Source organism: Cinclus cinclus, chromosome 20, assembly GCF_963662255.1.
Source record: "Cinclus cinclus chromosome 20, bCinCin1.1, whole genome shotgun sequence".
Taxonomy (NCBI): Eukaryota; Metazoa; Chordata; class Aves; order Passeriformes; family Cinclidae; genus Cinclus; species Cinclus cinclus.
This window is the reverse complement of record NC_085065.1, coordinates 9,325,230-9,351,508: the sequence shown is the minus strand read 5'-3', so window position 1 is coordinate 9,351,508 and position 26,279 is coordinate 9,325,230. Positions and strand designations below refer to the sequence as shown.

The window sequence follows — 26,279 nt, the reverse complement described above, 5'->3', positions numbered from 1 at the left end:
AATATTTTGTACAGCAGATAGAAACAAATGAATAGCACACAAAAGAGCTAAGTTGGTTACTTTAAAGAACACGTACAAATATATTTCCTTTGCAGAACACAGCTGCTTTCCAGCAGGACTGCCCAGACACTTCAGTAGTCAAAAAAGGTCACAGAATGGTCTGGGTTGGAAGGGACCTCAAAGCTCATCTCATTCCAACCCCTGCCGTGGGCAGGGATGTCACTCAGGGCCCCATCCAAGCTGGCTTTGAAGGGGGATATTTCTGCTGGACTGGTGTCAGATCCATAGCCATGGGAAATTCCTGCCTGCAGAAGGCGAGGAGCAGTGGGGCTCCTGCAGGAGAGCTATCCAGCAGTGGTGCCTTCTGTTCCTTCAGCATCTTCCAAATGGGAGGCACCATGCTGAGCTGCCTGGGATACCTCCTGTGAGATGGTGGGTATGATTGGAACGTGTGTGATTTTGAGCCTCAGCAGAGGAGAACCTTCCTTTAAGCACTGACAGCGCAGCATCTGGAAAGCAGTTGCTGTTTGACAGCACTGACCCTCATCTGCAAAGTGCAGTGGGCACAAGGCTTAGCCCCCTTAAACTTCTGCTCAGATTCATTTATTTACAGTCTTTGGGATTTGATATCTTGCAAGCATTTCATGGTGGGGTGAGTCCGTGGAAGAACAACCTCTGTTAACAAAATGTGGTGTTGTGGGGGTATCTGTGCTTCATGATGCTGGAGCAAACGAAGGTGTCAGTACAACCCCACAGCTGGTAGTCAGTGTGAAAGTTCATTCATCTTGATATTTCTGAGCCAACATTTCCAACGGAAACTGAGGTGTTTGTATTTGACCATTAAAACTGAGAGCAAAATTGCAAAGGACTACGTGGATGTAGGAAATTGATATGTGCAATTATGAAACACTTTGGACACATGAGGTGTCCATGGCAACTAAAATTCATAACTCTATGGAATAACAAAAATCCCAATAGAGATCATGATCGAAATATTGACTTTATGTCAAACTGTAATTCCTCTCTCTACTCCTCATCTGACCTTTTCATATTCACAGGATACAAATTACCAGCCTCTTCCTTTCCATTAGAAGATAAGGACTTTATCACCTTTCCCCTTTTCAGCCATCCTTATCACTCCACAGACAGGAAGTCTGTGCTCCCAGGTGGTCTAATTGATACACATCTAATTGAAGGCAAAGCATTTTTTCTCAACTTGTATTCAGCTTTGAAGTGTATTGCTTTGATTTCAGACCTGAAGAACAGCTTTGTATGCCTGAAAGTTACTCTTTTTTTTTTAAACTGTACTAATTGGTCAAATCAAATGTACTACAAACTTGGCCTTCACTGTGCACTAATACATTCATTTTTGTTAGAGAAAAAGAGAAGACAATTTGTCATTAGTCTAGTTAAAAGCTATGTGTGAGACCTGCAGCTCTTCAAAGCCTTTGAGATTAGGACAAAATGTTCAAATATGATGAGATAGAGATAAAGGATTTAGTAGACACAAAGATGGTGAAGTGGATTAGCAAGTAAAATAATGTTAGGACTTACTTTCTTAAATCAAGAGGCAGGTTCCAAATTTCTTACATTCTTGTGGCCTGTTGCTGTAGGGGAATAAATTCCGATTATGTAGAATTGAGGAACAATATAGGGTATTATAGCCCTCCATCCTCCTATTCCTTATAATTTTGTTTAGTAAGACTGTCTTGTTGCCAGTTGCTAAGTTGCTAAGGTTTGTAATGGTTTGGGGTTTTTTATCTGAACTAATTGCTCTTTTGATTTGGACTTTTTACAGTATGTGATAGGATTGCTGTCTATAATGTAATAACCACAAGAATCTCATCAAGTTTTCTGAGGTCAGACTGTCACGATGCTTTTGTTTGCTTATGCTGAGCTAGTACTTGGCAGCTTGTGTGGTAGCTCAGCCATTCTCTAAATTAACAGGTTGTTCTTTGTGTTTGAAGGGGGATTGATGTGATTGCAGTGATTGCCATGTATATGCCTGAACAAATTTCTCTGGGGGAGACAGGGTTCCAATCAAGAAAACTGGATATGTCCAAAGCCAGTTTGTTGGAAGAATCCTGGTATGTTCAATCATCTGCAAAGAACCTGAGAATAAAATTTCAGCCCAGAAAATTATTAGGAAAGTATAATTTTACTCTAAATCTTTGTAAATGGAAGTTTAAGGATGTATTTTTGTTAGATTTCTTTGGAGACAAAAGTCCTGATGTAGATAAGAGACATAGTGAGAAAAAGATCAAGTGCAACAATTTATTTTTCTGTGATAGCAAAGTTGGGCCAATCCTCACAGTGTTTGGCTTCCCAAGTTATTTGGGAGTCTATAGAAAAATTATCATTAAAGTGCTTAGATACATTTTAATAATAGTGCCAAATCAGTCAAACTTCTTTTTTCAAAGGACTTGGAGTCTACATGACAAGCTGGTGCTCCTGTCTCTGTGGACCAGCTATAATTACCCCAAACCTTATTGCAGGGCTTCATTGTATTGGCAGGGTAAGAGAATCCTGTGTCCCACAGAACTTTTAGAGCTCACCTGCTGGTTGAAGTCCCTTTACATTTTGGCATATGGAAGCACAAGGTTAATTGTTTACTTATTCTTAACTGATATACTTACAAAGTCTAATAATAGAGGACTGGCCTAACTCTTTACATTTGTACACACACAGGTTTTGTTATTTTTATCACAAGTGATGCCATGGTCTTCATAAGGTAATAGGAGGACCCCAAAAATACTGGTTTTCACCTTCAAACTACCTTTTATTTACACATAGCATGTATCATTGACTAAGATTGGCTTTTGAATACATGTGTAACATAAAACTAATATACTTCGTTCTTGGTTTTGCCTTGCAGTACAGAATTGGACAGCTGTACATGATCAGCAAGCACAGCCATGAGCAGAGTGACCGAGGGGAGGGCGTGGAAGTGGTGCAGAATGAACCCTATGAAGATCCCAACCATGGCAATGGTCAGCTAACAGAAAAACGTGTCTATCTCAACAGGCAAGTGCAGTAAAACTGCTTCTCCCAGCATGGACTGTAAGAAAAATTTGCAAGGATTGCTGGCAGCAGCCTTTCTGTTTCAAAAGATGTTCCCATGAATACATGCTGTTTTCTGGTAGCCATGGGGAGATGGGATAGATCAATGGCTTGAAACAGAGGGATTAGCTGTTATTCCTTCTTGAGCATCTTCTCCATGAGAAGGAATTATAATCTGGAGTAAGGATATACTGAAAATCAGAACTTTTGTTTTCTTTTACACTTATTTATTTGTCATTTTGTTTTCCAAAATCGTTGGGGAGGGAGAGCCAAAAAACTAAACAACAATACCAGCAAAGTCTCACCCTCCAAGAAAAACAAAACCGAACCATTAAAAAGGTTTAAGTTTCTCTCATCTCATAATCATGTCACAAAGCCAGCATTTTTTCTGACTGTATTTTGCCTCAGCAAACTTAATTGACATTATGAATGACCATTGTACAATGTCAGCCTTCTGGACCACTAGGCTTAAAGACATGGTAGAAAATTTGGGGGTTTTCTCCCTGAAGTTCCATAATTTCTTAGAGTGAAGTGTTTGTCTTCCTATGCTGACATGGTACTGCTGAGGACCAATGTCACCACACTCACAGGCCAGAGATGTTTAGATATATATATTTGTGCAGTATGAGATATACTGCACAATCTGTTCCCATTTTTACTACTGCTGATTGAATTGAATACCACTGCTTTTTCTGAAGTTCTTCTTTTCCCCTGGGCCTGTTTCATTTTATTAAAGTTATGCTCTGCAGCATTTTGGAGTGGGCATACAAACATTGCAGCTATTGCTTCTACATTGCAAGTTCCTCCTGCCCTGCAAACCTGACATATCTAACCTTAATTCAAGCCAAACTGAACCACCAGTGATGTTATACATACACACAAACACACACACACACACAGGAGCTCAATAATATATGTCTTGCCAACATTTAATATTATCCTAAGTGCTCTCTCGCAGGCTAGCTATAGGACTTGGGAAAAATCAATATATGCGCTCCCACTGTAGAGCTCCCACAAGTTGAGGGTTTTTAAAAGATGGTTCTGGGTATTTCTTTCCTGCATGTTAAAAATAAGGCTTTAAGCACTGAAGAGCATATTCAGAATTGCCACTTCAGTGCAATTCAGAATGACCATGAGAATCTAGAAGCCATGTGCAAACCATACTTGGGAAGCATGTGATTCCTGGTAGTGCAGGCAATGGAACACAGGATTTCTTAGCCAAAGATAGGTACAAGCATTGGCAAAGTAGATCTTTGTGCCTACAACAACTCAGGACAGGTACCTGCAGCTGTGGTGGACGTTTGAAATCAGGTTCACCGAGTTTAATGATAATTCTGAGTCTTCCATTACCAGATTTACTATGTGAATCTGGGTGTGGTATCACAATGCTGCCAGATATTGCAGTGCTATTGAAGCTTTTTGGAAAGGATCAGGGGGTTTTCAGGCCGATGTGGATTTTGCTGGGAGGCCAGGATGTCTCTGGAGGATTTCACACAAGGAGACATGCTTCCATACAGGATGTGCTGGAAACTTTGCCTGCCTTGCTGGGGAACACGACTTCCACCAGCACAGTTCTTTCCCTCAGCTTTTCTTCTTCCTGGGTCCACTGCCCTAACTACTTTGCTTTGCTCTAATTTGATCTGAACTGATATCTCTTAAAGAAATTTGAGACTGAACTTCATCTGGATGGAGGAGAAATAAGGAAATAAGGAAAAGAAAAAGAAGCTAATGTGATCCTCATGCCTGTGCTGCTGCAATAGAGATATTGTCTTTTCTTTGAGTGGACCTTGGAAGAATTCATGTGTCTGCAACTGAGACTTGCTGGCAATTCTGAGTATAGTCTGTGTTTTGCTCATAAAGTTTTTGGGTTTTTTTCAGGATGTGCTGTACTGGTGACGTATAGGTATAGGTAGACAGGCAAATATGCCAAAAAAACCCAATAAATAAGAAAAGTGCAAAATGAGCAGATGTATGTTTTCTAGTGTCAGTGTAACCTTAGTTATATTTAGAATTGTTTATTGCCTCTTCTTTCTTGGTGGAGCAATGTTTTGGAAGCTGAAAGTCTGCATCCTCTGGTATTTATAATTTAGGCATCAGAGTAAAGTTTAGCAGGGGTAAGGGAAGCATTCATAAACACACTGACAGAGGCTGACAAACAGAAGATCCGATACAGGGAAGTCTATTATGCACGATGTAAAATGCTGCTTATAAGTCTGTACACAAGAAAGGTTTATGTAAAGAAAAGAATCTCGTTTTGAGCAATGCCATCAAGCAGCAAAAGTCAATGCACTTGGCTTTGAATTTGTAGATAATGTACTAACGTCTGCATTTTGCCTCTGGACAAATAAAATATTTATATGTAGCCAGATCATGGTTAAATAAGCCTTCATGATCCCAAATGTATTTTCTTCAGAATTTTGCTAATATGGAAAGTTAATGTACTTTCTGCACACAGTTATCTAAACAGAACTATTTCAAACATTTACACTGGGGAAATTGAGGTTTGGAAGCATGTCCTGCAGTTCAGTACAGATTCAGTCTTGGCCTGGGTGCTCTGCTCAACGCTTTGCCAGACCAGACTATTTGAACTGAGTCCCCCAAGTGCAGGGATATTTGTGGAGTCCAAGGTCTGCTGTCCTTGGAATAACTAGTTCTGCATCTTTGTTCCTGGCAGCCTCAGTGCTTATAACTGAAGTCATTAAGAGAGGGTTGAAAGATGAATTATAGTGAATTTGCCTTTTTAAATGTTTCTTTGTTCATCAGTTTTTGGTAACCTCTGTGACCAGAGTGCTGGAAATGAGAGATCCAAGAGCTGTGGTTAAAAATGCTGCCACCCTTCCATAGTATTATTCAATTGCCCTTTAATGATCCATCCAAATGGTGTAGCTATGTCTTTGATTTCTGATTCTGCTGCCTTTCTACCACTACACTGGTGAGTTTTCTTGACAGAATGAGCTCTGAGCTGTAATGTCAGTTCCATTAATTCTCTTCACTTTTGTTATTTGCTTTTCCCATCAGCAAAATGGGACTATTGCTGCCTACCAGCCTCACGAGGTGTTTTGAGTGATCTGTTAATTTTAATATAAAAGCTTCCTACTCAGGAATTGGTGTTGGTAGTGTGGGAACAGCTGCGTGCCAGGTGAGCTGAGCATGAGGGTTTCAGTGCTGGCAGAGAATATGAAGGAAGAAAAAAGAATCTGAAAGAAGAAATAATGGATTTGGTATGAAAGTGGACTGAAATCCCCCATTTCCTCCTGACCTCTTGTTAGAGAGTGCCTCCCTGTGGCTGAGCACACGGTGCCACCCCTTACACCTTGCTTGTCCTCACCTGTTGAGTGTGGCCAAAGGTGCAGGCCATGAATTCCCAAAAAGAGCAGCCTCAGTTCAGCCCACTAGAAGGTTGTTGCTCTGTGAGGGAAGCACAGCTGAGGCAGAAAATGAAAATGCTCCTGAGAAATCTGGGTGTTGCTGTATCCCTCAAACACCTCGCAAATGATGGGCACATTTGGAAGTATCTTTATTTCTGCAATACACATACATCATAATATATTCTAATTTTATATTTTATTTTTACTTTCAGCAAACTGCCTAGCTGGGCTAGAGCAGTTGTTCCCAAAATATTTTACATTACAGAGAAGGCCTGGAATTATTATCCTTACACAATCACAGGTAAGGAATGTGGCAGAAATGATTGCTGCTTTGTGGTTTGGGAATAGTTTTGTTTATCTTCAGAAGCTCCAAGTTATATATTGAACTACAAGCACCAAGTTTCTTTAAGAACTCCTGTTGAACTGCATATATTTTTCACCTTATATTTACTGGTATCAGGAAATGAAGATTATGGACTAAGGATAGGTAAAAACTGGAATGTTGTATCTATGCAATTTCTGGCTTGCAAAGAAAATATCAGGTGTTTGGATTCTGTTGGTCTTTATTGTCCCATAGGCTTTAGTCAAGTATAAATCTGCAGACTATCCAACACAATAATTTTTATTATTAATGTGTGTTTACTGTAAGGAACTTGCATAATTGTTTTATTTCACATGTCTTTTTTTTTTCTTTTCCCTCTTCTTTCTTTTGTTTTACAAATGGACAATTGGAAATCAGAATACACAGTAAGTTTTTCTTCCTCATTTTATTCTAAAAATAGAAAAATTATGTAAAATATAGTAATGAAATCCAATCTGATTGCTTCTTAATATAACTTATTCATAACGCATTCAACAGTGAAACTTTATTTTAGTTATTTGTTTAAGCAATTTAAAGGGAAATTAGAAGTAATTCTAAGAGAATTGTATTAATTCTTTTTCTTTATCACTTAAAAATAATTTGGTGTATTTTTACTTACTGACTGTGAGAAAAAGAAGCATCTATAAAGAAGGGTGAGGCTTTTAAGGTTCCAGTTGTTACATGGAGACATGAGAACAGATTTTATTTTATTTATTGTTTTATTAACTTATAAGATGCTCATCTCTGGTATAGTATCTGGGAAACTGTACAATCTGTAGACAAAATTAAAGATAATCTGGGCACAGTGCCCAGAAAAATCAGCTATTCCCTCTCACAGAGCTAAGGCAAAATATAGCACATAAATCATGAGAAAAATTGTTTAAATGTGCTGGCCTCGATAATAACAAGAAGTTTCCAGCAGCCTTTGGAAGGTGAGGAGAGGATGGTGAGGAGGTTCCAGGTGAAAGGACCTTTCAGAAACTCCTGCTTTGATTTAGCTTGAACTTCTGACTGCAGGCAAAACATAATTTCTCTTAATTCTGCAGTGCTCAAAATGTTTGTGCAGATTTTTTAAAAGCTCGTAAAGCAAAAAGATAAAAAAAAATATATTTTAGTGTGATAAAAAGAAAAAAAAAATACAGGGATTTAAAGTCTGAGATCTGAAAGCTGGAGACCAAGAGTTTAAACTGTGATAGCCAGGTTTGTAAAACCAAAGCGATAAGCTGTTTTTCAATATGTGCTGCAGGTACTTAGAATATTCATTTGATTGTCAGAGGAACCCCAAATATCCCAGAATGGACAGTAGTGATGAGGGGCAGACTCTCAGCTGGTTTTGTCAGAAGAGACTTTCAGTAGGGTCTGTTCACATTAATTAACGTTTACCTCTGAGAGCATATTTAGTTTTAGCTGGGAAGTTGACATTTGCTGTGTTGCACTGATATCTCTCCATGATAATTTTTTTCTATAACTGAAAGTAAATCTGAATCTTTTAATGTGATTTTTCTTTTTCTTTAACTGTTAGAGTCAAGTGGGGATGGTGCAAAGAGTGGTGGCAGACAGAAATGCATATCTAAATTTGAAATGCAATACATTATTAAAAGGAAACAGCAGTGCTGTACTCACAGAAACTGAATCAGGAGGTGATCTCTGTCTGTTCTGGTGAAACAACACCTGGTATAGGTCAGAGGAAAGTACAGCTACAGAAATGTTCAAGAACACCAGCAGAAGTGATTGCAGCATTGAAGAGACTTGTAAAGAAAAATTAAATCAGTCCAGAAATGTAGAAGGTAGGCAAAGCAATCGCTAAGTGACAGTGTAACTGCCTAGGGGAGCTGGGGACTAATTACTCACCATGGTGCAAGGAAACAGAACTAGAAATACTGGGAGGAGATCAAGGAAACTGTACTTCAGACAAAAATCTAAAGTATGTTTTAATGGAGCTGATAGGCTATGAATTTATCTTCATTGAATACAGAGACAGTGCCTTTGCTTCAAACTGTTGAATCTAGAACAAAAATGTTAAACATACCACTGGGAATAACTGCTATCCTTGTCTGGAATATTTCTCTAAATTTCATCTTCTGTGTTCATTAGAGAATTCTGAAAGAAAGAATAAGTCCACAGACATTAGCCAAAATATGTATGATAGCTTGGAAACCCTTTTCTTAAAGATCATAAATTCTCTCTGAAGGGTCTGTGGGATATGGTGAGAGTCAAATTGAGCCTCATTCCAAGGAAAACTCATTCTAAAGGAAGGCAAATAATTGGATAAATAAAGCATAATCTTATCGAGTCAAGTACATACTGCTCTGTGGTATTTTCACACCTTATTAACCTTGTAAGCTCCATTCTAAATAAAGAGAACGACCTTAAAGGCTCAGCATGTTATTTCAGTGTGTGTTAGTGATTTGGAAGAGGATGTGAACAGCAGACTGAACCTTACTGACAGTCTTAAGGTTTTTAAGTTGAAAAATATGAAGGCTGTTGAGAAATTGCATTCAAGCCCATACTCTGGCATTCAGAAATGCAGTATGGAATAATTTCATCAATCTGGTTCTCCTGTGAATATTATGGAATTCATAAATACGGCCTTCTTAAAGACCTGAAATTAGGACACGTAAGAAAAGTTGCTCATCAAGCATCGAAAAATTCTTTTCAGAATATTGTTCTGTGCCATGATTGTATAAAAAGCCAAGAGCAACTGGAAGCATGAAAACAGGAATGGAAATTATACTGTCATGATATTAGTCCTCTGTAGTTGGGATCCAGTTATGATGGCATCTGCTTTAAGCAATGTTATTTGTTACACAGCAACCCTCTAAATTTGACAGCAAATACCACGTCTGCAACTGGGTATTGACAACCATGTTAACAGCATGTAAAGCAAGTGACACACTTGAGATAATGAGTTTAACAGAACTATTGCACAAGTGATGCTTTTGTGGGGTGTAATTTGTGCTATAGGGTCACATCAGGACAGCATTTGCAAATGCACCTTGTTAAAGCTGCTGTACAAAAGACTTCCTCTCAGGAAGATGACACACAGGGACTGTCCCAAGAAGTGCTGTATCAGAGCTGGAGCTAATCCTTGAAAGCTTCCTGCTGTCATTGAGAGGGAGGAGGAAGACAAAAAATACTGTCAAAGCTGAAGCCAAAGGAAGTCATCCAAATATGGGGGTACTATTTAGGGAATAAGATATTCCTGTAAAGTTCAAAGTTTTAGTGGTTGGGGTGTTACTTCAGAATTGTATGTGAGAAAGTGTCTTCAAGTTAGACCTGGAGCTGCTTTGGTTTTGATCTTGTCATTAGAAACCTGACAAGATATCTTGCTAGAATATGTGTTTAGTTTTATCCGCAAATCCATTTCTGTTGTGATTAGGTTGATGTTAAGATAATAAACCAGGGATACTGTACTTAGGATGCAGCAGAAAGGGAGCCCTATAGGAGTAACCCCAATGGGCTCCACTCCATGAGCAATTCCAGGACTTGGGTATGGTCAGGTGCCTCCTGCCCAGCTACACCTGCTCCTGGGGAACAGGTGCTGTTAGCTGCTGCTTTGGAAAGAATTCCTTTGCTGGTCAGGGGCTGGAGCCTTTTTCTCTTGGAGGATGGAGACAAGGTGCCTTGCAGCTCTCAACAACCCCTTGTGTGCCAGCTTATCACAGCCTTTGCAAATATGTATGTTTAGTGGAAAATATTTATGCTATTCACAGTGGCAAGAACAACTGAACTTTCAGGAGGCTCTGTTATTTTTATTTCTGAGGTTGCCCAGCAAGATTAGAAATAATTAACTAGAAAGCAAACTTGTGTCTATTGCAAACCATATGAAAAATAATTGCATGGAACTAAGTTTCTTTACCTGCATTGGGATATTGTTAGAAAATAAACAGCACAGAGCAAATATCCATTCGACCTGCTCAAGTGACAATGGAGATCCTGGACAGAAAAAGAGAGGAGCCTCAAGCAAACAAATAATCAGATCATGAATGTTTGGTGTCTAAACCATGGTACAAAATCTTCATGTGATCGAAGTACACTGAAAATGAGCCAAAGTTTAGCTCTCAAGCTGAAGTAGAAAGTGGTTAGGAAAAATACAAAGATAATTTAATCAAACTCTTCTGGGTCTGAAGTTGCAGTTCAAGTGTTTACCAGGGATCAGTTCAAATAGATTTACCACCTGACCTGAATGGCTTTGGTGTTGTTAGCAACATTTCAGTTCTGGGGCTGAAATTTAGAAACAGCTGAATACTTTTTTTTTGCATAATTTATGGACAATTGTAAGTTTCACAATTGTATAGACAAAACAAACATTAAAATGGCATTGTCTGCTCATGAGGAGGAGAAGCATTCCTTCAACATGCCAATGTCCCAAATATCCTTATGCATAGAATATAAATCCAGAATATTTATGAAAAACAGTTACGGAACAGAAAGCAGGACACAACAATTCCTTTGATGATTTATCACAATGACATTTATTCTTCTACAGCAAATGACTGAGGAAAATAAAATTATGTCATCTGGTATGTGTCAAGGCCCCAGAGTGAGAGTTGCTAAATGGTCCATTACTGACCTGCTGGTTTCTGATTACTTTTGAGAACAGGCATGTTTTGTGCTTCACTTAGCTGCTGGTTTATCCATGAAGTAAATTATCTGGAAGGAATGTTTTTTTGTATTGTTATTTTATACTGAGATGACTTGAGAAGGAAAACAGTTGTTTTAGATAAACATTGCTGTAGAGTTTTTTCCTGTGTTCTCTTTATCTGATTACCAGCCCTTGAAATTTGGATGTAACCCCTCACTCTTCAGTGCTGAAACTTTTATGTAGTTTGAGGATTTTAAAAGTCTGCATCAAAAATGCAGCAGAATCTGTACTGCAGGATTAGAGCCTAATGCACAGTTACTACCAAGTTACTCCCATCTTACCCCCCCAACTCAGAAAACAGGCTCACGGATCCCGTTGTCCAGGGAAAATACAGATTTATTTCCCTTAGAGGCTCTAGCAAAAGGAAGGACCTCTGCAGTGTTTATAAGAAAAAAAAACCACTTTTTTTTTTTTTGAGGCTGCAAACCTGTATTCTCATTTAATAGCTTAATTCCATTGAAACAAATAACTTAAACTGCTTGTGAGAATTCCCCTTTTCCAGCACTGGCTTATTCCAAAGCAATCCAGCCCCCTCTCTAATGGATGGGACTGTCATTTCCACTTGCCCATGCTGCTTTTCACTTTCTCTCTTCTTCAATAAGCAGGTTACTGTTCCCATGTATCAAAGAGAGAGATCCTAAGGGAAGGCAAAGCCAGAGATAAGAGTTTTATAGCGGTTGGAGGCAACTTGTTAGTAATTTTTCCATCTCCAGGTTATTGTATACAGTACAGTGGTTTTCCTTCTCAGCTTGTTTATGAGAGTTTTGATCCCTTGTTTATTTTCAATTTTGGTTTTTTGCATTGTTCTTTTCCTTTCCGCTCAATAGCACTTTTGTTTGCTGTTTGCCACCTTCCTGTGCTTATCTTGCTTTCCAAATTCTCCTCCCTCTCACTGAGTCACATCTTCCAAATGCCATCACCCTGCCCAGCCCTTTCCGTCTATTCTCTTCCAGCCTTGTCACCCTCATTGATGCTGCTTTGTGCCTGGGTTACCTGATCACACAGCAGCTCACATGCAGAGCTGTCTGGAGCAATCTGAGGGGTGTCAGTAACTCCCTATTGTCCATTTTCCAAGAAACATTGAATATTCCACTTGCCATCACCCCACAGTCCCACATCCCCTTTGTTGCTTACAACAAAGTTGGGACTCCTTTTCTCTTTGCCAGGTTCTTGATCTTCAACAAAGAAATGCTGTTGTTGAGTACCAAAATAGTGCCCAAAAATGTTGAATTTAAAGGATGTGATATATGGAAGTTACCCTATGGAAAAGATTTCATTTTCTTGAACACTCTCACCTCATTGTAGCAGTCACTGTGTTCTTTGTCTGTAGATGTCTGTCCATGGAGGTTGTTCTCTGAAGAATCCTGTTCCACCTGTGTTGTCAAAATAATGCATATGTGACCATAGAAAAAAATCATCAGTCTGAGAAGTGGTGGAAGATGAGAGAGAACATTTACATAAAATATCTGCCTTGCTGGGCTTTAATGTTAAGATTTAGGGAAATATGCTTCTGCTGCTTAAAAAAAAAAAAGTAGGATTAATTTTTACTGTACAGAAATAACTGCCAAGGATTGTGGATTAATATTCACAAAGAGCAGGAGAGGTGAAGAGCAAGGATGAGGTCTCTAGCAGGTCTTTGAACATTCTGAAGGCAGCAGAAACCACATGGAAAATGAAACCAGTGTTGATGAACTGGCATCACTCACACAAAGCAGGTTCCAGGGGCTGAAGAAACCTCTCTCAGACCAACATATTTGCTGACAACTCCAGTAATTCCCACAACCCTCAGGTGTAATTACTAGGCAAAGGCTAATTTGACAGTCCTCTCCATTAAAACATTGTCGCACCCCTGTGTGTGTTTGACTGTCTCTTTAAGACTTTGGCAAGTGTTTTGGCACACTTAGGTTCTAGCCTGTTCTTGTAAGTGTCGCTTATTGCTATGGCAACGCTAATCAATCATCATGCTAAAAATAGGCCTTTCATTTTTCAAGAGGTTATGTGTAGGGAATTGCAAACGCAACTGCGGGCTGTGCTTTCCATATGCTGCTTGCATTCCCTTCATTCTGATGTGGAAATCCCCCTGCTCGTGGCTGCTAATTACTGGAACACACTCCGGTTACTGCACTGGGTGCTCTCTTGAGCCTTAAGCCTCTCCTGGTTCTTCCAAAATCGAGGTGCAAAATGTAGAAAGTCTCAGGAAAAAAAAAGCCCCGAATATTCACCTTACTTGTTTTTGAGTGTTACAGGTGTGCTGGAGTATGACAATTTTTAAAGGAGTTTAAAAGACATCTAAAAAATCTGGAGGTGGCAATACCTAAGATGCCGCCTTTGAGAGCTACACAAAGACACCTTATCACTGAAGACACTGTGGCTGAAGATTTTGAATTATTCTGTAGAACTTAAGTTTAATTTCAAGTTAAAGATTGAATTTGCCACTATTTCGTTCCCAAGAGGAACCTTGCAAGCTGTAGAGGTAGTGAAACAGAGCTGGAAACAGTGCCCTGTGCATTCCTGTGTGTGCTCGGGATCGATCGCCTCCAGGTCAGTGCTGGAGGAACACGGGCCCCAGAGGAGGCAGAGCAGAAAGGGATTGGTGCTCAGAAGAAAACAAGAATCTGCTAAAAGGTTTATTACCTACTATTCACTCCCTAGTTTGATTCTGACTGTTACATAACAATTTTAATCCCCAGTTAAGTAAATATGTGGTCACTTGAGGGGAAAAAACACAACTTTTTGAATGATGAATAATAGTCTTTTGAATGATGCATAAACAGTTTTCTGGTTCTGCCAGAGCCCTCTGCCAATTAGTCAGAGTGCAGCTGATGAATCATGAGACACATTCTGTGAAATGTTCAAAAATTTGGACCCTGCTAAGTGTTCCTGTAAGGCAGCGAGACCCCCCAGAGCTGCTGGAGCAGTGGTTGCCAGCCAGTTGAGTTTCAGAGAGAGATTTTTGCGGTGGAGGACTTTCTGGTGAATTTGAATTTTCATTTGGGGTAAACCCATGTTACCATTTATAATTTCAAATCAGGCTGTTACAGTTCTCTCCTTCATACTAGACACACAGGGAGGCTGCCTGTGGGTGGCTTTACAGAAAGGGGCTCTCTAATGAGGTGGCTTGAGGTAAATGGCACCATTCTTCTATGTTATTCTAAGGATCCTTGGGCTTTTCTTAATGTTTCTTTTTGAAATACAAGGTTAGAAGATCTCTTGCTTTAATTCGAGTTTAGATTCTGGGTCACAGGAATCAACAACTAGTCTCAAGCAGTGGCTTGTTGAGCTGCTACAGGCATCCCAATGCAGCCTCACGTTCAGTACATGGAACAGTGACATTTCAGTGTCATGACCTGACCCATTGCTGGCAACCTCTGGACAGTGATTGAAAAGAGCAGGCATTTCTTTAATACCAAGGTAAAAGGGAAATCTGTTATTTGGCTTTATTCCTAATTCCCTCTGAAACTGCAGCTGTGCTTCAGATCAACAACACAAAGGGGGTTTGGCCTTCCATGGCACCAGAACCTTATTTTGAGGAAATCTGTCTCACTTGTTTTTTCAACAAGGATTGATTCTAGATGTGCTTATTGATAGTGGGTATCCTGTGATCAGAAGAAGACTGAACAATGACTTGTTGGGTGATACCCATTGAAGGAGGGACGTATTTGCTGTAGTCTCCAAGGAGCTGCCTTCTCATTTCAGTTGTTGCACTACACCTGGCCTCCTATGTGTCCTCTTCCCTTACTCACCAGCCCCTCCCTTAGAAGAACTCTGTGCATGTTTTCAAGTCTGAACTTGGACCAGCAGCAGTGTGAACACTGAGGCATCCAAACATCCTCATTGTATAACCTATATGCACAGCCCATCAAAGAGTCATTTGCCATAGGGGATTAGTGATGCATCACACGAGGAACTGGCAGTTAATGCAAGGAGAGTCTTGGTGACTAATAGAAAAGATGCTGAACTAGTGTCATTTAGAGCTGGTTGGACAGCTGCTCTATCTCCCTGTCTGAAAACTTGCTTTGAACAAAGAACTGTGAAATGATAAATAAAATATATTTGAAATATTTGTTATGATGGGATTATGTTGCCTGGTATTACAAATTCTAGTCTTCATAAGACAACTGAGCTAAGCAACCCTCAGAAAAATAAATTTATTCCCATGTAAATAAAGAATATTTATCTTTGACAGGAAAACATTGGTGTATTTTTTTTGTGTAATTATCTAAAGATTTATTTGGATTTAGTACAAAGGAGTTTTCACAGGGGCTCATAATCAAATCTTAATTTCATTAATAGGAAATTATGTTAAAATTAATTTCTCATTGAAAATTAAGAAAAAGCCTTCACATATGAAAGCATTGCTGTCTGTTTGGTCAGGACCTGGCATCTGGTGAAGTGTCCTTGGGTTTTTCTATGTGAGGGATAGACTGATCTGTAATGAGGGATATTGATCTTAGTGAGTTGAATTTCTTACAAGACATTCAGGACGTTCATACTCCTGGGCATAGTGAGCATGAAAACCATTGTATCTAATTATTTCAGACTGCTTATACTGATTTATTTATATCTTCATTATAATTTTCAGCTTTTAGATAGAGTCTCTGGATCCCTCCAGAACCATCCAACCTTTCAGGTTTACGTTCTGTGAACATTTTTTCTTGAAGTAACCTGAAAAAAATGAGAAAGGTGATACCAAAAGTGATGTACTGACTGTGTCAGCTGATGAAGCAAGGCATATATCTTGTGTTAAATATACTTTTCTTTTGTTGCAGTGTTCGTTTTTGCCTAAGTTCTCCATTCATATAGAGACAAAATATGAGGACAACAAAGGAAGCAATGACAGTGTAAGTATGACACCTTGTGCAGAAGTTGATTTAAACCTCTTTGTTAACCACAGTTTCTGTCCAGGGCGTAGAGGTCTCAGTTTGGGAAAAAGGCCCCATCAAACTTGTGCCTTTGCCCCTCCCTGGGTTTTGAGCAGCTGTAGAGGAGTTACCTCTGAGTTACCAGGAGATGAAAGATCTGTGTGCACACCTTCCTTTCTGCCTCTTCTATTATATTTGTTCCTTCCCTAAACACAATATAATTTAGTCATGATGAACATTTATGGAAACTTAATAAAAGATGACTGGGGTTTTTTTTGTGTGCTTGTATTCCACTTTCTGTGTTTCACATTATTATCTCTGAATAAAGGGGGTTGAATTCCAAGGAGGTGTCAGGAAGAACAAACAGGAAACTAAACAATGGTCAAAGATGAGAAATCTCAGTAAGCATCTTAGGGGAAACAATGGCTGGACACTTAAGCAGTGCTTTTGGCAGTGACTTACACGAAGTTAAAAATTTTAAGAGTTACAGCTTAGAGATGAGAAGGACAATTAACTATGTAAAATCTCTTTAGAGGAAGGGTGGGAATGAGTAGCCAGCAGCTGCTGATCAGAGAGGCTCAGGAGCAGGAGGTCAAACTTTGTTGTGCAGATAGGAAAGCAGAGTCATACACCTTGCAAAGAAAAAATAATAACTTTCAATAAAGCCCAGCATGTAAAGATTGAACCCTTGGGTTCATACACGAATGTGTTTCTCCCTGTTTCATTTTGGCATGCGTTGGCTGCAGACTTATGGGAAGAAATTTTCTTGTAGGCATGAAATAAAGTTTAAATGTCTGGAAATTTTAACCGTAAAACAGAGACTCAGTGATATGGGGTGTTTCCACTCACTCTTGAGAAGGAAAAAGGCAGTCAAGAAGATTTTAAGGGGTCCAAGCACAGCCTTCCAGTGTTTTGGGGTGTCCTCCAGCAGCTTTGGCAAGAGGAAGGTGTTCTGTTCTCCAGGTGGGAGGTACATTTCCCTCTGCCCCCTGGGGCTGGCTGTTCATGAGGCTGACAGCTGTTGCACTGCTTATGGCAGAATAATTACATATACCAGAACAAGGTGGAATTTGGAATAATGTTTTTGGCATGCAGACACTTTCCCACTGGGAACATGACAGGGATCATCTATTAACCTCCAGATACCAACCACTCACAGTCGCTGCTACTCTCAGCCAGATCAGTGAGTGAGTTAAAAAGAAGTGTTACATTAACAGCTAGATGAACACTGTGTAATTTATGCACTTTTTAATGTTCACTTCTGCTTTTCGGCAGCACTTTAATTCAGAGCAAGCCCACACCTTTGGTTTTGGGAAGGTACAGACTAATTTTCTGGTGCTTTATAATGTCAGCAGTGAGCAGACATGGTCTGGGCTGCTGTCTGACAGAGGAAGAACTGAAGCTATTTAAGCAGAGTGAATTCTTCCAGTGTGTCAGCTTGTGGCTAAAATATTGTTAATCAAACCCTGAACAGTATCCAGCCAGGGAATTCAGATGAAAGTGGCACAGAGGTGGGACACTCCAGTGATGTAAATCAAAGACACACTATTCTGCTTGAATCCAGCTCTTCCAAAGTAATTTTTACCAGAGTGCCAGTGGGGTGACATCACATTACCTTTCTATTGAAGCACCTGAGTCACAGGCTAAGCCAGTGTTTGCCTAGATTAAGAGATTTCACTGACCCCTACTTGAACTGAGGAGGAGAAAGAGCAGCTCAATTGAGGGTTGCACTCCAGTCCTAATTTCCCTGATTTTGTAATTCTGAGAGCTCTGCTGTTCCCTGGTGTGAACACAATAAACCAATGGAAGATCTGCATTTTTGTGCTCCTGTGATCTTTATCTGGGACCACAGACATGACTGGTACAGCACTGAAATGCTGGAAGGTTCCTAAATATGGAGAGGCTTCTGTTAATCCAAACACCTTGGAACTAGGAGTCAACCTCATTTCCATTACTCAATGGGCAGGCTTAAAATTCCCTTAAGAACTTGCAAAGTGCATTTCTCCTTTGTGTCAGACAAGTTTAGATTAAATGTCACTGTTTGTCTGGGTAGAAAACAACAGGAGGCATAGCACCCATTCTTACAGATTTCCATAGATACTCTGTATTTTCCTTCACTGCAACTATCAGCCTTGTCTGATGAAGAAATAATTAATCCAAAAAATACGTCTGTTAATTTTTGCAGTTGTAATGCAAAATAGACTGAATTAATATGAATGTTACAGTAATGAGGGCAATAATACAAATCTGATTTTAACTCAGCTATTTCTCAATGTATCTTTTAGATCATGCAGGTTTTTTGAAATCTTTGCACTCTGATCTATTCTTCATTTCCATACTGTCTGATAAAGTAGATACTGATTGTCAAAAGCTATACTTAGACATAAGGATACTAAAACTAATTCCACTGATCCGTGGAAGAAAGCAAGAGAAATGATCTTGGGTTCCTGTCATCTGGTAGGCTGGGATGTTATTAGAATTATTTTATTTAATATGTTGTGTTGTCTGGAATAATTCTAGCTAATTATTGCAATATATCTTGATGCAAAGTTCCTACTGATTTTCCTTCCCATTTGACATGATGGAAGATAGGAGTGATACTAGTGAAAGATGGTATCTGCTCTGGAACCTGATTTTTCCATGTCTTAGACTTCATTATCATTCTATTTTAAATGTGTTAAAGCATTCTTGTTCCAAACTGTTAAAGTTTGCAGTTGATTTGCACAAATATAAACACTGACAGAAAGAACAATGGACAATAAATGTCTTTATTTAGGTAACCTTGTGTAATAGTGCAGAACTATAAATCCACCGAGCTGTGATTTCAGTGCTCAGAGCAGCTGATTTTGATGTATCCCTTGTAGATGTTCCATGGCAACTCTGTTCTTAGAAAAACAGAGCCAGTGTTGGGTGAACATGTGAGTACATCAAATATTGTCCCTGCTACCTTGCAGCCTTGCAGCTTCATTAATACTGTCAAAAACTGGACCAGTGAGTCAGGCCAGTCAGTGTTTCCTCTTGCAGATCTTTTAAATTGTCAACTTCTTAAAGAGAAAATCTATTTTGATTTTACTTTTACTTTAAATTTTAAAAAAGATTTTTTTTAAATTAGAATGTTTTGTGAGGTGTAAATGCCATGGGAGGTAGCATCTTTAGAGTCCATGAAAATATTGCTTCCCTTTGTACCCTGAGCTGCTTCCATTGGTCAGGGTAGCATTGGGCAGTGCTGGGCAGGGGGAAGTGCAGATACCTACAGCCAGCAGCCTCAGTGGGCACATGGCAGTGTGCAAGGGCACAGTAATCCCACCCTTATCCCAGAGGAAAGTTAGCACTTTGGGAATTTGAATATAGACAGATAAAGTGTGTGTTTTGAATATTAAAAACACAAGGGACATCCAAGAGAATTCTTACAGGTTTCTACTGAATGAAATGGTAGAAATCCGGGCAGGAGGGTGGGAGTTACTGCTTGTGTGTCAATAAATTGGGTGTGTGCTTTCCATGAGAAGACTTCCTGGAGCTCTTCTATTATTTGGACAGGTATTTTCTTTCAGCAGTCCATTGATGGTGAGTATTTGTGTGACAAAGGACTAATTTAGTCGAACTGTTGTCTTGCTCTCACTTCTTTCCCATCTCTTTTTCTTACTATTTCAGCACGTACTACAGACACACATTTTGGTTTTTTTTCCCTTTAGTGGGGAATGCACCAACTGTGCATTACAATCAGCTGTGTTGATTACAGCGACCCACCATATGGCTGCAGTGGCTGCTGTAATCAATGCCCAGCCATGTCACACATGCTGTCCCTGCATGTCACTCTGGTGCTGGGGAAAATGCCTGCAAAGCAGCTGAATGTACAGGAAAGGCAGAGTGGGGACAGGCACTGCTCAAGCAAATCACTGAATCACAGAGACATTCAATTTTCCCATTTGTTGCACAAGGATCATTATGTTTGCTAGTTTTCTGTTGGTTTGTTTTGTTCTGTTTTTTAGTCAGAGAATTAATTGCTGCTGATATTTGGGCAGTGATTTTTTGCCATCTGATGGTGTCTGGGGAAAGCAAAAAAAGTACAGCTTGTCAAATAATTGAAAGGTTGTCAATAATGAAAATTCACTGTCTGTAAAACTTCCAGTGTCTTGCTCTTTGTAGCATGACATTATTCTCTGGAAAACTCAGTGGCTGGATCTTGATTATGAAACTAAGGTAAAATAAATTTTAGGTATGGTAGCTAAAATCAATTTCTAGTTTAGCTGAATTTAGAGTGGTTTTTTTCTCTATTTCTGTCTCCCATCTTAGTAATGTGGAACTAGGTTGTAACAAGCTTGAATATAGCACATGGAAATTAAATGTAAATTCACTATTTTCGGCAACTGCCATGAAACACTGATTTCAGCTGAAAAGGATTCAGCTGTGCCCTGGTTTAGCCTCACTGCACCACAGGATCTCATTCTGGAAACTGTCAAAAGGGTTGCTGGGCATCACTCAAAATATGGCAAAGTCAAAGCAAGGGACACGTTTAGGGTCATTTTATTTGTACCTGGACTTTTCCTGTATGCTGGTACTGAGTATCCCACAATTTGCAATGAAAAAAAATCGTGATTTTGTGAAGCTTTTCCCCCCTCTAAGATGCCTGAAGAGATAAAGGCAAACAAGGGGAAAGGTTAGTCCGAAATTCCTCCTGAGGGAAGAGTTCTCTTTATTGAACTGCAGATCATATGGCCTAAGCACATATGGCTATCACAGAATGTATGACAAGGCCCACATTGACAGAGTGTGAACAAGTGATATGGTTGTGCCTCTTCTTTTTGATTTTTCTAAATGAATTACTGAAGTTACAAAATCTGGCACTTGAACTAGATGTGACTTAAAAAAACCCTAATCCCAGTAAATATTATAGATGGTCTATTACGGTCTTGGAAGAACAGCTACTTTGACATAATTACATAAAAATACAGTTCTCTGTCCAGAAAGTACAAATCTTAATGAGATATTTTATAAGAGATGGAATAACAGGGGAGTTGTGACATGGAGATCAAAAGGAGCAGGGAGAAGGGCTGTAGGTAAATATGTTACTGCCTCTCCTGCTCTGTGGCACACAGGGATATTCCCAGCCAGTTCAGGGAAATTTTCTTTTCAAATTTTCTCTTCTCAAAGAGAGATTCCATCTTTTTCCATTAAAAAATTGCTCCCAATTATGTGTGTCTACATAAATAGTTGTATCCCATGAACAGATGTGAAATTGGTCAATTCCTGTAATCTCTGGCCAAATAAATCTCAAAAGGAAATGAGGGAATTTGGAAGTATCTGAGGTTGGAGCATGACTTACTGAAAAGTTACACACTGAATAAACTCCATGGATTGAGTTCTGAGTCTGAGCTTTCCTTCAGAAAAATGAGAGCTCCAGTGGAGCAGGTGACACAACCTGCTCAAGGTGTGCAGCAACTCACCAGGGAGCAGCCAGTGGTTCTGGCCATGGCAGAGATAAGAATTTCAAAGTGGAAAGTATAGTTTGGGCATTTTTCTAAAGGAAGAAAAGGATTATTCTTGCAGTCCTTACCACAGTTACAGCCCTACCATGAATTAGCTGTCTCTTTACAGCTTCTGACCACAAACTCCTCGTGTTTAGGCTGGGAAAAAAAAAAACATTTTGTAGCAATGACGGAGCCAAACACCTTTCCAGCTGGTAACCCCTTGGATGGTTCCTTTGCTCTTGAAAATGGAAAACAAACATCACAAGAGAGAATCATGTATTATGAAACAAAGCCAAGCCAGAGGCACAGATGTGACCCTCTGAGTCCTGGTGGTGCAGATGAGTGAGGAGTTTGCCACTGGATGGAATCAATGCATACAGCAGAAACTGCTTCCTGCTGTTTATATCCAATACAGGTTAGCTGTGGAGACTGGCCATGGAAGTTACATTCCAGATTAACTACATCTGAATAAAACTGAAGCCAGCAACTTAGCCTGAAAATAGAAAAAAAAAAGGGGGGGAAAAAAGGGAAAAAATACTTGTAGAAAAGAGGATATTAAATTTCCCATCATTAATCTGACTTTCTCTTCTGACTGTGATTACCAGAAGAAGGGAAGTTGCTAGAAAAGGATGTGCCAGGACATGTCCTTGTAGGGCAGGAGGGAAACAAAGGAATAAAATTTAAGTTCACCAGGACTTAACATTTCTGCAATATCCTGTATGAGCTGTCTTTCTTGAGGTTCTGGAATCACCTGCCTGAGGGGGTTTTGTGTACTTTTCTTTTGGTTTCTGGTTGGTTGATTGGTTGGGTTTGACTTTTTGTGGTTGGTTGGTTGGTTGGTTGGTTGGTTGGTTGGCTTGGGGGGGGGGGGATTTTGTTGCTGTTGTTTTGGGTTTTTTGTTTGGTTTTTTGGTTTTTCAGTTTTTACCAAAAGAAAAAATTGTCAGTCATAAAGAAGACCCAGTTGAAACCTTTCTCCCCCTTTCTGTCATACTGTGGAAATGAGTTTTCATTCCTCTTAGGAAGGGGAAGCATATAAATGTTTGTTGTAAAAAAGCTGTCACGTTACTCCCCCCAAAATAAAACCAAAACCCACAGCAAAAAGGCCACTTCAGTCTGAATGTTGCTTTTTGTTTTCCATTTGATTGTATTTTAATCTCAATTAATTACTTGGCTTCCAAATGTAAAGCCTGTCCAGTTCTTTCCAATATAATATTTAGTATTCTGTCTTTCTACATCATCTTCTTAAGGATACAGATTGTTCTCACCATTCAGCTTCTGCACATTTGCAAATACAGTTGCACAGATTGGGAGCCTTATGCTTCTTTTTGTAGCCTTTAATCTTTTCCTTTAAAACTTGCTTTAGTCTCCTTGATCCCAAACACAATAAACCCATCCTCCCTACAGGGTTTCAGACAATCCAAGATTCTGTGGCTAGGAGAAGCAATAAGAGAATTAGAGCTAAGAAAGAAATCAGTCTTGTTCTCTAATGACTTCTTATTTTCGACTGCTGATAGAATGAGAAGATTAAATCTCTAGCTGCAAATCTTGTGAGGACAATCTGAGAAAGGGAGAAGCATAAATGATTAGACAACAAGTTCTGCTGGCAAAGGGAAGTGAGAACGTCATTCAGCAAACTTCTGGAATAAAGGAAATGGTCAGAGACGGCCTTGGCAGCAAATAAGGCATCGTTGAAATGGTTGAAAAATTCCTCCTGGTTTTGACAGATTGGCAAAGGCATCTGTCATCCCCACTTCCATCACAGCATTTTAAAGAGAGAAATGGAATTTAGAGCTATTTTCATATGAGGTGAAATATGTGGATCAAGCCTGGGACAGAGCAGGGCACATTTCTTTGGATAAGATACTGGGTAATAATCTCCATTTAGGTCCTTGCAAATGGGCAGAGATTTGCATGTGCTTGAATTTATGGAGCTTGTTCCTAAAACATGGACAGATCCAAAGCCTCAGCTGACCTGGTAATGTCCATTTAAGTGCAATTTACATTATTTTATAGAGATTATGGTGAAGTGCATCTTGTTCCGGAAATAGTTCAACTGATTTCATCAGGGGCTGCTCTGTATTTCTGAATTTGTTTGGGAAAAAGCAAGCGAGGAAGCATGGAAAAGGTGACCTATATTATATATATAAACACAGAAGTGATTTATGTCAATGTACCCAATTCAGAGAAGGAGCACTACAGGAGCAGGGCTTCCCAGTTCCAATTTGTTCAAATAATCAACTTTTTTTTTTCTTTTTTTTTTTTTTTGCAAAACAACAATTGGAGAAGGATAATAATACAAATAAAACCGGGTTGGAGTTTCTAAATTCTTCTGCAGTTTCAGATGTGTGAACATATTACATCCAGCTCAGTGAGCGTTCAGGGCTGCCTGTTTTATTCACTACCAAGACAAGTTAAAATTGTAGAGTCAAACTTCAGCTTTTCCTGTATTTGAAAGATGATTTCCTGAGCAGTGTTCTTCCTACCAGCTGGTTCCTGTGTTCACTGGAGTCCATTGCTCTTTTTGAATGCTTTAAATGGGCAGCCCCAATGCTTTCAGAAATAATGAAGTAGAATTTCTGTTACTAAAGTGTTGCTGGCATTTTGTATTTTTAACTGTTCCTCTAGAATTTAATTAAATCAAGAGACCATTCACTGCATTTACTAAATAGGAAAAAAAAAAGGAATGAAAACAAATATTTTTTTCTTCCTGGAAATGTCAGTTATAGAACATTGTGCCCCAAAGGAAAAAGCACATTGTGAGCTTATTACTGATCCTGACAGTGGATGCACAACTTCCTTGAATTTCATGGCACTAATTCATGGTAACCTTTTAGCTTGGTGTTGTTTCCATGTATCAGAATCATGAGGGAAATGTATTGCAGACACAGTGTAAGTCACATGGGTCACTGAGATGCCTAAATAATTAAATTATGGACACAGGCACAGAAGGATACTGCACTGCTCCTGCAAATGACCTGGATTTTCAAAATATCTCCATCATTTGCCTTGCATAGAACAGGCTTGCTATTCCAAACAAGGTCCTAAAGGATTGAAATGTGTGTGCATGGATGGACTGGGGAAGCTTGCAGCTTCCACTGAGGCAGTTCAACCAAAATTTTGATTCTCAGTGTAACAACTCAGACTGACTGTTCCCAGCAAACACCTGCACATTGCTGTAGTCCTTAGAGGGTGAAAACACTCTGAGTCCAGAGAGTCAGGTTTTTTACACGGTGACAGACTGTAGTACAAAGATTGGAGAATACAGTAAAACCAATCCAAATTGTTGATTTTACTGTTTGTAATCAAAATATCCATTCCAAAAAAATCCAAGGAAGAACAGCAGTGGGAGCAGAAAGTGCTGAACACGATGTGAGCAGTAGGGTGGAGAACATGACCATGTTCCTGCAAAAACTCAAGTATTTTACACAGAGCTGTTCAGGCATAAGCTTAAAATACATTCTGTTGCACAAGTCATTGAAAGTGCTTGTAACAGTTATTCCAGGTGGATTTTTTTGAGGGTGTTGTTCTGTAACAGACTTGAATTTCTTTAACTCTTGCAGATTTTTGACAAAGAAGCTAAAGATCTGGAGCGAGAAGTCTGCTTTATTGATATTGCCAGCGATGAGATTCCCGAACGCTATTACAAGGAATCAGAGGTAAGAGGCAACTTGGCTGTGGACTGATGAGGAAGGGAAGATAAGAGGCTTTAGAAGAGCCTGGATAGGAATCAAAACCATTTTATTTTTGTGTAAAATCTTGCTGGTCAGTAATACTGCAAGAGGGTTTGGTCAGAGGGAAAGCAGACAGCAGCCTCTCTGTCTAGATTGCCCAATTCTTGCTTTTGCAGATGATAATTTGAAATGCTTTCCTACCCTTATAAGAACACATCCTGTACCACACCTTTGATATTCAGCTAGTCTAAACTAGAAAAGGCCTCTCCTTTGTATTATGAACCTCAATGAAGAGTTTGCAGATCTGAGAATTTTAAACACCCCTGCCGTCCTTACGTGCATCCCACCCTGATCAGTGAGTCCTGCAAGGCCCAGCAAAGGACAGATGTGCTGCAGTGACAAGGGGTGATGCATGATTGCTTGAAGGGAACAATGACACAAGACCAAGAGGGACTGAAGCACACTGCAGACTGCAGCAGATCTGCCAAAAAGCATCAATGGCAGCAGGCAGAGTCACTCTGAAAATTCCCTTGGAAATTGCTCCCATGTATATTTGATGGAGCACTTCTCTGAAGTGCATGCTTCTTCTAGGTCAATGCAATTCACTGTTTGAAATCAGCAGCCACCATGCAAATGAAGATGAGGTCTCAATGTTTTAATCTCAGAGCTGATAAATGATGGTTCACAACAAGCTGCTAGAGAGGAATGATTGGATCTATGCTCACATTTAATTTTGGAGATATGATTTGCCTCTGAAGCCAAGTCTATATTCATAGCTGGCAGTGAGTATGGCAGCTGTTTAACTGTCTAAAACGAGACTACATAATCATTTTTAGGATAG

The 26,279-nt window shown here is 39.5% G+C and overlaps 1 protein-coding gene across 2 annotated transcripts in view; it reads left to right on the top strand.

Annotated features, from left to right (window-relative positions):
- The window catches only part of PITPNC1 (phosphatidylinositol transfer protein cytoplasmic 1), a 78,162-nt gene that overhangs the window by 33,328 nt on the left and 18,555 nt on the right, over window positions 1-26,279 (top strand). Inside the window, exons 2-6 of one of the 2 annotated variants that reach the window (XM_062506132.1) lie at window positions 2,881-3,024; window positions 6,641-6,729; window positions 7,168-7,175; window positions 16,204-16,275; window positions 25,328-25,423. In XM_062506132.1, coding sequence (XP_062362116.1) covers window positions 2,897-3,024; window positions 6,641-6,729; window positions 7,168-7,175; window positions 16,204-16,275; window positions 25,328-25,423 — 393 coding nt within the window. In that variant the 5' untranslated portion in view covers window positions 2,881-2,896. Of the gene's footprint in view, window positions 1-2,879; window positions 3,025-6,640; window positions 6,730-7,167; window positions 7,176-16,203; window positions 16,276-25,327; window positions 25,424-26,279 lie in introns of those variants that run through there. The other variant, XM_062506133.1, reaches the window with a different exon arrangement.